The sequence below is a fragment of the Hyaena hyaena genome, unplaced genomic scaffold (assembly GCF_003009895.1).
Source record: "Hyaena hyaena isolate Hyena2069 unplaced genomic scaffold, ASM300989v1 scaffold_577, whole genome shotgun sequence".
Classification (NCBI taxonomy): domain Eukaryota; kingdom Metazoa; phylum Chordata; class Mammalia; order Carnivora; family Hyaenidae; genus Hyaena; species Hyaena hyaena.
The window spans coordinates 155,650-168,316 of NW_024081204.1; the positions used below are offsets into that span (position 1 = coordinate 155,650).

Consider the following 12,667-nt stretch of genomic DNA (forward strand, 5'->3'; position numbering starts at 1 on the left):
GGGGCAGGGGCGGGGGGGGGGGGGGGGGGGGGGGAGACAGAATCTAAAGCCGGCTCCAGGCTCTGAGCTGTCAGCAAAGAGCCCGACGTGGGGCTCAAACCTACAAACTGCGAGATCATGACCTGAACTGAAGTCGGGACACTTAACCCACTGAGCCACCTAGGTGCCTCATGTTTGTTTATTTTGAGGGAGAGAAAGAGCATGAGAGCTGGGGAGGGGGAGAGAGAAAGTGTCAGATCGCAAGTAGGCTCCAAGCTGTTGGCACAAAGCCAGATATGTGGCTCAATATTATGAACCATGAGATCATGACCTGAACCAAAATCAAGAGTCGCACACTTAACTGACTATACCACCCAGGCACCCCCATGTCAGTTGTTTTCTATCTGATCATATGCTTAGTATTGATAAACCTACCTACTTCTCCCTCCTTTTTTTTTTTTTAGATGTTTTCTTCTCTTACTATACTTAACTATCTTTATAAGCATTTATATAATTTAATGGCCTGACATAAACCTTTAGGAAGCCTTTTCATGCAAGTTACTTGATTGCTCTTTCTAGATATTTCCAGTTTCAGATGCCATGGTTCTGATTTTCCCATGCCTCTTAAAATCCTCACCTTTCCAATTCATGTTTTCTTCCTGTGTGTGTAGATGCCTTGGAGCTAGTGGGTCAAAAGTCTTTTTTTTTTTTTTTTAATAAAGCAATCTGCATTTGAGACACCAAAAGTTCCATTTTCCTTAAGTAGTTCTGTGCCATCCTGACAACCAGGAATCTTTCTCTTGAACCCTACATGACTCTTTTTCCACTCATTTCCACTTCAGAGAAAAAAGAAGTCTTACTGGAATGTGGTAAATAGGGAGTCCACTAAATTTCCAGAGATATTAGTTTAGGAAGGGGGTAAGTTTTCTACTGTTGAGGTAGTTTTATTATAAATAAAATCAGTAACTTTGTCAGATTTAAAACTTTTATAGATTTTTAAGTCTGTAAATCACTGAACATAAACAACATGTATATACGTATTATGTTTATGTCAGTAACAAGCTTCATGTGCTTATTCATTAGACTTTGAACAATGAAAGTGGATAGAATCCATACATTCAACCAGAAAATATAGTGCTTTTGTATCTTCTGGAGGATGAAAACCAGTGCATTGGTCCTTAATTCCAAAATCTTCTGTCTGTTGTTCTATGTATTCATCTGAACTCCAGTTCCATATCACAAACATGTGCTAAGGTTTATTCACCTTACTTCTCCAAACCAGCTTCTGTCAGCCCTTTGCTTTTATCAGTTGCACCACCCATCAGTCAATCAAAATCTTGGGTGTTCTTGGGTTTCAAAATTTTGATATGTTCTTCTGTTCTTTTATATTTTCTATTCTTTTAGCTATCAAACATATAAAAATCTTTCATGAGTTTCTTTTTTTCCTATTTAGTATCCTGGTTCCAACTCTTTCTCAAATCCAACCTTCCCAAATCATATTCAGAGTAAATCTTTAAGGAGAAATATTAACAGATTCAGTAGCCATGTAACTTTATCACTGTGTTATAGCCCACCAACTGAACTATAAGTTTTTTGAAGGCAAAAGCCAAATCTTAAATTTCTCTGTGCCTCTGTAACACCTGACATTTGTTGAGTTAAAAACTTGTTGATTGATTTACATAAAAGGAAGATAAGATTTTTCCAGGTTTGTGAGATACATATTTGTAAATACGCACACATAAACCTACCTATATTGGCAGAATTTATTGAATTTAAATTCGTAACATTTAACTTGGCCTTTTGTACTTATGTAACATAATCTTTGTTTGATTTTATTTGTAAGGTACGTCTTATTCAGGTTATGAAGCAGCAGTGTATTCAGCTGCATCCTCCTACTACCAACAGCAACAGCAGCAACAGAAGCAGGCGGCGGCGGCAGCAGCTGCTGCTGCTGCAACAGCTGCCTGGACAGGGACCACCTTTACTAAAAAAGCACCATTCCAAAATAAACAACTGAAACCAAAACAGCCTCCCAAACCACCCCAGATTCACTATTGTGATGTTTGTAAGATCAGCTGTGCTGGACCACAGGTACTTAACCTTGTCTGTTTTACCATGAGTCTTCAATGGTTAATTTTTGATAGTTAAGTATGATTGATATTCTGACTCTAATGCTTATGGAGAAGGTTTACATTTCTTTCCTGTTAGCTTTTAGCTAACACGTATTTTCCTAAACAGTCATTTTCAAAGAAGTATTTGTATTGAGACATAAGAATTCTGTTAAGAAAAAACTTTTAAAATTATGATGAATGTTAATGAATAATGGGCAAATTGTACTTTTTTCATGAAAGTTACTTTGCTCTTTAAAGTAAAACTTAAATTTAACTTAGAATTCTCATATTCAAATTAACTGGGTTGGGGGTAAAATTGAATTTTTGTTTCTCTTTTAGCATCCACAGCTTGCTTAACACAATTGGCTCTTGATATCCTTAGCTCTTCTTTGAAGTCCATTTTGAGTGTATGGATAGAATTTTACACCTGAAAAAGACAACAGAGATATTTCAGCTTTACAGTACTTGCATTAAAGATGAGAGGACTTTGTCAAGTGTGCTGTTTTTTGGGAGCATATAAATAGCAGAAGATAATTGTCTTTCTGGAATTTTAAAAATTCTTAAAATAAGTTTTTTTATAATCTTTGCAGGATAACATTTGTAATAAGACTGACTTTTGTATATGCTTCATAGAATGTTACTATTGCTGTATAATATTTTCCATGAGGGAATAGGAACTATGGAAACCAGAAAGATGTGGGGAGGTGTCTTTTTCAAAAATATCAACTAATGAAGCATGTAAAATCTTTATTCCCTCCTTCCCCACCCCCGCTGTTTTGTTTTTTTTTCTTATTGCTACTGTTTAAAATATGTGATTTAGGCATGAGTGTTTATAAATTCTAATGTGTTTGGCTCTTATCCCAACAAAATTTGTTAATGTTTAAGAGCGTATTTTTATATAAAAATTGATAAGCAGTTTGGCAGATAAAGGCTTATTGGAAAGGAACAGACTTTGACTCTATAGTAGTTTCTTTCAAAAGGTTGTATTATGTTTCCTACTCCTGCCCCACCTATGTACATTCTTTTTAATTTATTAGATTAGTTCTACTTTTAAATACCTGTTTTTTTGGATTATTTTAAATTGGCCAATATTCCCCGAGTTACACGAAATTAGGAAATAATTGTGGAATATTTAATACATATGACTAGTTACATGGAATCTTTTTTCTATTTTGAGTGTGATAGGAAACAGTTTCATTGTGATTACATGGTTGGAGGAGAGCGAACAGGTGGGAAATGATGGCGGTGACCCAGGATTAAACATGGAAGGATAGCCTATTCCACAATGGCTGTTTAGAGGAGATGATGCTATGAGTGTCCTAAGAGATATTTTGAGTATGTGATATCCATATAAAAAAGATAGAACATAGCTGTAGGCTGATGGGTGAAAAGCAGCATTTTAATGAGTATATGTAAGGCTGATCATAGTCTAGATCATTCTGAAAGAACAGGCCAAGGATATTTCTGCAGGTCAGAGGGCAGTGCCTTAAGGGACTGATGAGCCTTAGGGGAAAATATTGATACTATAAGTTAGAGTCTAGGTGTCGACATAAGGAGGGAGAATAAGAGGGTTCAGATTTAAGAGGCCGTGGTTCCCAGTCCTGGCTCCACCACTGTGTGGCTTTGGGCAAGTTGAAGGCCTTCACTTCTTTGGGCTTTTGTTTCCTCACTTCTGTAATAAGGACGTGTCCTAAATAAATGAGCCTCAGAGTGCTTCATGGAGCTAGTTCAGGCTACTGCAGATAATGAGAGAAGAATCAAATGAGTGGGTCTTAGGTCTTCCTCTTTTGTTTCAAAAACAGAACAACTTTCCCTACTTCTGCATGAGATTTCACTTGGAGAAAGGATTCTCTTATTTAAAAGTTAGAAAATCACTGTTTTAGGTAATCTCTGAAGTCTCATCCAACTCTGAAATTCTGTGATGAAAATACAATTCTATGTTAACTATACATCTGTCTTAAAAACAATTTTAAAAATAAAACATGAAAGAGGAACTTTTGGCCCCACTAAAGACAAAACAGCAGTCCTTGTAGCCTCTTAATTTTAACAAGTCTGCCTTCCTTAATCATCTGATTCCAGACAGTTTTTAATACACAATTCCACTGTTTTGTTGAGTAATATTATAATAACAACTTTTTCCTTGTAAATATATACAATTTTGGCTGTTACATATTTTAAATAGGCTTTTGTTTGAGATGGCATGGGTTCTATGTGAAAATGCATTCTGAGTAGGAAAATTAGTTTTATAAATAAACAGACCTGTTTGTAAAGAGTCTTGTTACTATTCAGTAATTTTTTTCATGATGTAGATCCAGTCCCCCCAACTTGATTCTATAATGAAAATAATTTGTAGAATGGTCACTCTGTCCATGATTATACATAAGCAGTAAAAGATGCAACTTCTTAAAACTGGAAGTGGTGTATCGATAATGTGGCTAAGTGTGAAAGGCTTCTGTAAATCAAAGTGTTAGATAAGTGTATTTTTGGTAAACAAAGTACAGAGAACCACAGATAAATATAGATAGATAAATAGGGAATCTCACATGTTCTGGTAAATTGCTTTTACAGTTGTTTAGTACTCATTTTTATAGGAGTATTAGAGATTTGATAATTGAATAATTTTAAACGATATAGATAGAAAATTAGCAAAGCAAAATTTATCCTTTTTGTTTGAAACAGACTTATAAGGAACATTTAGAAGGACAGAAACATAAAAAAAAAGAAGCCGCATTGAAAGCCTCACAAAATACCAGCAGCAGCAACAACTCCACTCGTGGGACTCAAAATCAGCTACGGTGTGAGCTCTGCGATGTGTCTTGTACAGGAGCAGATGCCTATGCTGCCCACATTCGTGGTGCTAAGCATCAGAAAGTAGGTGTTTTTTCCCCACACACCCTTATGTCTTACTCTGTTTTCTTTTACTTTTTCAATGGAGGGTTTAAGAATAGGTGACTTCAAAACTTAAAAACTTTGAGTTGATTACAAGCCTTGTTTATATGTTAATAGACATATACATAAAGGTACTATCAAATAGTTATTGCTTAACGAGGAAGACTGGAGACCTTTTTTCTTTAAATTGAACTAGATCATTTATTCTGCCAATTAGAAATTTGTTGTATGATTATTTGCCTCTTCTTGTCATACTTAAGTCTTGGTTGGTGAGCATGTAGCCAAGTCGATTTCATCTTTCTCTGCCTTAGTTTCCTCACCTCGTGGTAGGTGGAATATGTATCGAAATCTGCTTCATAGAGATTGTTTTGAAAGTAATGAGTTTTGTGTGTAAAAATACAAAAATACAACAAAAATATAGTTCAGATTTTCATTTTGTAAAATCTTTTAGACAGACTCAAAGATCTACACCTTTTAAGTTTCCTGACAAGTAAATGTGCTTTTATTTTGTAGGTGGTTAAATTACACACGAAACTCGGTAAACCCATTCCTTCAACAGAACCAAACGTTGTTAGCCAAGCTACTTCTTCAACAGCTGTGTCTGCTTCAAAACCAACTGCCTCTCCCTCAAGCATTGCAGCAAGTAATTGTACTGTGAATACTTCATCAATTGCAACTTCTTCAGTGAAAGGTCTTACAACTACAGGAAACTCGTCTCTTAATAGCACATCCAACACTAAAGTATCAGCAGTGCCTACAAACATGGCTGCCAAGAAAACCTCTACACCCAAAATAAACTTTGTTGGCAAGTACTGAAGATTCTCTGTGTTCTTCCTAACTCTGTCAAAGTGATGTTTCTCCTCCCATTCCAGAACTAACCCATCTGCTTTATGCTCTTGTACCCATTTCCCCCTTTCTTCTCTGGGAACTTATTCAGTCACATACCTGTTTTTTTCTTTGAATTTTTAAGCAGTCCTCAGTCTTCTAATGGTTTTTTCTTCCTTATAGTCATACAGGTTTACCTGTGTCTTCTGTAGTCTTTTAAAATACAAAAACAAAAAACCAGACATTTTCTTATTACTCTAATCTCCTCAAGCTGCAACCTAACTCTTCCTTTCTCTACTATGCTTTTCATCTATCTAGTCCTTAGTCTGTTTTAGTGTTTCCACTCTGTTCTTCTAAGACTACTTTCAGAAGTCACTAAAGACCTGATTGCCAAATCCAATAGCTAGTTTTCAGCCTCACCCTGTTGACCTCTGTAACATTCACACAGTTGACGGCTATATCTTAGAGCTTTAAAGTCTCTCCTGTGTCCACCCATCTCTTTCTCAGGTGTCTCTATTGGTTCTCCTGCCTTCATGTTCATTAAATGGTGGTGCTCCTAAGATTGTGATTCTGGCTCTCATCTCACTCTAGTTACCCAGTGTTCACAAATTGTCTCATTCACTCCACTGTGCAGGAACTCTGAAATCTTTCAGGCACACTCAAAACTCCCACGTTTTAGAGTTGTAGGAATTACCTGTTCATCATCTGTGTGGCTCTCTATCGCCAACCAGTGTCTCATTCTGTCACAAGAATACCATGAAATAATCTCATCAATTTGCTTTTTTTTTTGACATGGAAAACTTCACTGACATTATTTCTGTTTGTTTATTACCTCCTTCAGTTTGTATACATAGTCCTTTTGTTTCTGACATCACAGGTTTTCTACAAAAAATGTCAGTTTTTCTTCATAGCTACTGCCTTGTTTTTAAGCCTTCAAAGTCTCTTCCTCAGAGCTTTTTCTCTTATTGTATCCAGTCTCCAATTCTTGTCAAAGTTGTTTTATTAAAATATGTGTCAAGTTGTGTTAGTTTCCTGCTTAAAAATTTTCAGTAGCCTTCTGACATGTTTGAAAAAGCTGTATTCCTTAATTATGTCATCCACAGTCTTGAGAAATCTCACCCCTGCCTTATAGGTCATCACCTCTGTCTGGTAATTGATTTTGATGGCTTCCTTGAATTTACTATAGTCTTTTAAACTTCATGTTGTTGTGCATGGTGTTCTATTTAGACATCATTCTCTTCTTTCTGCCTGGCCAAGTTCATACTTGTTACTCTTCTTTCAAAGCCTAGCTCAAGTGACACACCCTTGGTGAAGCCTTTCCTAACTGAATCATGTTAGAGGGGAGTGGCTCTTTTTTTTTTTTTTGATCATTCCCATAATACTATTTCTACTTACTGTAGCAATTACCATATTGTATTGTAATTATTTGTATCTTCCCTTAAATTGTTGGCATCTCAAAGGCAGCTACACTGTCTTATTCTTATATCACCAAAACTTAGGGCATTGCCCAGGTGGAAGGGAACTAGGGTTACAAACATGAATTAGGCTTAGACCCTACCTTTTTAGGTACTTGCTATTCATTTTTAGGCACTTGATGTTAGTAGAGTCCTGGTGGGGATGGAGAGGATCATTGGGTGCTGGAGAAGGGCAAAATTCAGACATGTATTTATTTCATTAATACAATAAAAAGGCCAAATGATTTATGTGTTCTTCAGAATTCTGATGTATGTCAGCAGGAGTTTGACTATTGGTAGGAAAAATAAGAACTTTATCTGAAATTTTTCCTGTATCAGATTATACACTTATACGAAAAGAAAGTTAAAATTACTTTTTATGCTCTTCTAGGTGGGAATAAGTTGCAATCAACAGGAAATAAAACAGAAGACTTAAAAGGAACTGAATGTGTTAAAAGCACTCCTGTCACCTCTGTACAGATTCCAGAAGTAAAACCGGACACCGTGTCAGAATCAGTCACACCTGCATCTCTTGCTGCTTTACAGAGCGATGTACAGCCAGTGGGACATGACTATGTAGAAGAGGTATTGATTTGAGAATACCATTTCTGTGAGATTAGATATAGGAGAGAAATGTGTCACTTTGTTGCAGGCATGTTTTAAGTATAAAATTAGATTTAGGTTACTTACGAAGGAATATAATGTAGGTAATTTTGTTAAAGGTTTTTTTTTTTTTTTTTTAATGTTTTTATTTCTGAGAAAGACAAAGTGAGCAGGGGAGGGTCAGAGAGAGAGGGAGACACAGAATCTGAAGTGGGCTCCAGGCTCTGAGCTAGCTGTCAGCACAAAGCCTGACGTGGGGCTCGAACCCATGAATCGTGAGATCATGACCTGAGCCAAAGTTGGGACGCTTAACCAACTGAACCACCTAGGCGCCCCTTAAAAGTTTTTAAAAAGCATGCCCTTTAAGGTTGCATAAGTGATATCATGGTTTTTTTAAATTTCTCTCCTCTGCCAGTAACCATCACTGTGATATAAGGTAACGTTCCATTTGTTTGGTAGGCATTCTTGTATCCTTCAAGTATCTCTCATATAAAGAGTAAAAAAAATTGGTGAGCAGTAAAAATGTTGAAAAAGAGAGCCAGTATTTCTTTCTGAACAGTCATTTAGTTTCATGGTAAAATTAAAGGTGCTGATTTAACAGATCATGTTTATATGGTTTCTCAAGCTGATGAGAAAGCTTCCTGTTTTCTAGGTAAATTCAGGAAATTGAGGAATGAGGGAACATTGGAGGGCCTAATAAATATTGGCTGTTAGCAGAAGGCCCAAGATCAAGTGGTATAGCACTATTATTTACTTTCACTGTGTCATAGAACATATATAAGTTTTCTGAGCTTCAGTGTCCACATCAGTAAAACCTGGATATTTCCAAAGTTGTGAAGATGAAATAAAGTACCTGGAATAGTGCCTAGCATCTAGTAGATTTAGTAAATATTTATTTTCTCTCCCATCAAAAAAAAAAAATACGTATTATGTTATCTTCTTTGTTCACCAGATAGAAACCTGGAATGTGTAGTTTATAAGTAGTTCACAGTTTTAAAAGTATAGCTCTTAAGAGAGTAAAGTTTGGTTATCCAAAGAAATACTGGGGCGCCTGGGTGGCTTAGTTGGTTAAGCGTCTGACTTTTGCTTAGGTCATGATCTCGCGGTTTGTGGGTTCGAGCCCCGCGTCGGGCTCTGTGCTGACTGCCAGCTCAGAGCCTGGAGCCTGTTTCAGTCTGTGACTCCCTCTCTCTCTGACCCTCCCCTGCTCACGCTGTCTCTCTCTCTCCTAGAAAAAAAAAAAAGAGTTTAAAAAAAGAAATACACATGGCCAGGACACCATAGAGAATTTTATCCAATTGCATTTTTTTTCCTTTTTAAAATTTATTTATTATTTTTGTGAGAGAAAGTGCAAGCGGGGGAGGAAGCGAGAGGGAATCATAAGCAGACTCCATGCACAGTGTGGAGCCCAAGGCAGGGCTTGATCTCACAACTGTGAACATGACCTGAGCTGAAATCAAGAGTTGGACACTTAACCAACTGAGCCACCTAGGCACCCCTAGCTAATTTCATTTAAATCTAAATGTTTACACATAGATAAAAGTATTGTAATTAAAGTTAAAATACATGCCTATACATCTTGGATCCTACAGTTAAGAATTTTAAAGGTTCATTTCTGTAGGTTATCCTTTCAAAAAATTACAGGCATTGTCTCTTATTTTTTCTCCTACTTCAGACTCTTAATTATATACAACATTTCCTTATCACAGAAACTGTGAAGGTTGTGAATGGAAATCTTCAGCTGTAGCATACCTGTTATTTTTCTTGTTTTTTTGTGTGTGTGTCAAGGTACGAAATGATGAAGGAAAAGTAATTCGGTTCCATTGTAAACTATGTGAGTGCAGTTTTAATGATCCCAATGCTAAGGAGATGCACTTAAAAGGGCGAAGACACAGACTTCAGTATAAAGTGAGTAAAATTTCAACATCTTTTTTTTTTTTTTTTTTTAACACAGCTTGGAACATTCTACGTGGAAAACAAAGCATCTAAACATAACACTCAGTTTGTGAACTTCATTCTAACATTAGCATGTCATGTCTCATTTAGATTCAGATGTTTGCTTTTTACTGATTAGTTTGTTATACTTAAGTAAGAACAGTATAACCATATTTCATCACTTTTAGTGATTTGTAACATTGCTTGGATCCAGTAATATGTAAATATAGTTAATTGCTTCACAAAGTGTTTTGAAAGAAGTATCAGGTCTTCATTTACCTTCTCTGTCTTGGTAGAGTTCACATTAAAATGAATTTTGAGATGAGAAATTCTTCATTGAAAACTTCAAATGTTAAGCTAAATCCAGATTGTTAAAAGTTGTTTGTTTTGTTTTTTGTTTGTTTGTTTAATATTTGATTTATTTTTGAGAGAGCATGAGCAGGGGAGGGCCAGAGAGAGGGACAGAGGATCGGAAGCAAGCTCTATGCTGACAGTAGCAAGCCCAGTGCAAGCTCGAACTCATCAACTGAATTGTGAGATTATGACCTGAGTTGAAATCAGATGGTCAACTTACTGAGCCACCCAGGTGCCCCTAAAGTTTTTAATTAGGCTAGACTAATAAACTAGATTAATGTTTTCCCTTCTAAGCACAGAGGTGGTGAAAATTAAAATAGTCTGTTTTTTAACCCTGACACTCAAACATTTAAAATCATCTACTTACAAACAAGTAAAAGAAAATTAAATAGCCATTAGTTCCCTGAAGATTTCTTCTTTTGGTTAGCACAAAGTTATATACTTTTTACATAAGAAGTATATCTTCATAAGTTTGGTCAATTAAGAATTTGGGGTGTAGGAGGGGAAAAAGAATGTTTATTAATGTATTCTGAACCTTTCCTCTTTTACAACTTATTTACTGATTTTACTCTTATAATCTATGATGAAAGAGTACGTGGGATTGTATGATTTAATAATATGTATAGATTGTTAGAGGGGCTGCTAATTTTTTAAATGTCTTTATTAACAGAAAAAAGTAAATCCAGATTTACAAGTAGAAGTAAAGCCCAGTATTCGAGCCAGAAAGATTCAAGAAGAGAAAATGAGGAAGCAAATGCAGAAAGAAGAGTATTGGCGAAGACGAGAAGAAGAAGAACGTTGGAGAATGGAAATGAGGTAATATCTTTTACTTCTAGTAGCATGATAGTAAGTGGTTCAGCCTTTCTAAAAAAAACTTAGCTATTCAGAGTATGTGACTCCCATTCAAAGCAATCCAGATTTGTTTAATGAACTTTCAATTTTCACTTTTTAGGAAGATTGTAGGTCTAGGAAAGAAATGCATTAAAATTAAGTTATTGACTATTCTAGTATTTGACCGTGGCCTTAGTATTAGGAATTATGGTAAGTTGAATCCTAATATATGTTAAGTATATGAAGAAAAAGTTTAATATTTTATATATATTTATATATTTCTTTTTAAATATATATATATTTTTTCTATGTTTATTTTCTTTTGAGAGAGAGAGACATAGCATGAGCAGGTGAGGGGCAGAGAGAGGGAGACACAGAATCTGAAGCAGGCTGCAGGCTCCAAGCTGTCAGTACAGAGCTTGATGGGGGTTTGAACTCATGAGCCGTGAGATCATGACCTGAGCCAAAGTAGAATGCCCAACCGGCTGAGCCACCCAGGTACCCCTAAAGTAAACTCTGCACTCAGCATGGCACTTAAACTCACAACCCCAAGATCAAGAGTCACATGCTTTACCAACCAGGTACCCCAAAGTAGTGTAATATCATAAATAAATGCCTCTTTAAAACAGAATAGAACATTTGGTTATATGATAAAAAATATCCTGAGTATAAGATTTGGTATATTCTAGACATGAATAAAGTGTGGGCTTGTTTGCTTGTTTCAAAGAAATTTCTGTTAAAGAAGCTTTAGAGGCTACAGGGAAGGAGAAGGGAGAAAACGTGTCTTCTGGAGATACATAAATGTTTGGTTTTATTAGTATAACTGTCATATCTTTAAATAATGCAGTTCAGGGCCACCTGGCTGGCTCAGTCAGTAGATCATGTTACTCTTGATTTAAGGATCATGAGGTCAAGTCTCATTGGGTGTAGAGCTTACTTGAAAAAATTAAATAGTACAATTCAGTGTTTTTAAAGTAATGTTCACAGAGTTGTGCAACCATCACCACAATCAGTTTTAGAACATTTTCATCACCTCCAAAAGAAACCACAAGACCCATTAGCAATCACTCCCTATTTTCCCCAAAACCCCAACCTTTACCCTAAGGCAACCACAGTATACTTTGTCTATAGACTTACTCTGGAGATTTCATATAAAATGGAATCATATAATATGCGGACTTTTTTGTCTGTCTATTTTTGCTTAGCATCATAATGTTTTCAAGGTTCATGCATGTTATAGCATGTGTCAGTACTTTGTTCCTTTCATGGCTGAATAATATTCCATTATATGGATGTATAACCTTCATTTTATTAATTGATAGACATATGTGTTGTTTCTGCTTTTGGCCTATCATGAATACTATTGCTAGGAATTTTTGTGTACAAGTTTGAAAATTTTATTTCAGAAAACAAGAACAGAACCAAAATACCACTTTTATAACCCACTTTTTTTTAGCTATATGTCAACTTTTTAAAAAATGAAGCTAGGGTTTTTACATGGCAGTGTAGTATTCACTTATATAGATGTATGATTTTCTTTATAACTTTTCCCATGTTGTTAGATATTTAGGTTGTTTCCATTGTTTCTCTAAGTAATCATTACATTGACCATCTTTGAGGCTGTATTATTGCATAAATCATGGTTGGTTGCTAATAATGAAATCCTAGACATGGAAATACTTGTTT

The 12,667-nt window shown here is 35.7% G+C and overlaps 1 protein-coding gene across 2 annotated transcripts in view; it reads left to right on the top strand.

Annotated features, from left to right (window-relative positions):
* Window positions 1–12,667, top strand: part of ZFR (zinc finger RNA binding protein) — an 84,201-nt gene that overhangs the window by 30,208 nt on the left and 41,326 nt on the right. For both annotated transcript variants that reach the window (XM_039256410.1, XM_039256411.1), the window contains 6 exons: window positions 1,823–2,070; window positions 4,770–4,961; window positions 5,493–5,784; window positions 7,650–7,843; window positions 9,650–9,769; window positions 10,821–10,966. In XM_039256410.1, the coding sequence (XP_039112341.1) occupies window positions 1,823–2,070; window positions 4,770–4,961; window positions 5,493–5,784; window positions 7,650–7,843; window positions 9,650–9,769; window positions 10,821–10,966 (1,192 nt within the window). The remainder of the gene's footprint in view (window positions 1–1,822; window positions 2,071–4,769; window positions 4,962–5,492; window positions 5,785–7,649; window positions 7,844–9,649; window positions 9,770–10,820; window positions 10,967–12,667) is intronic.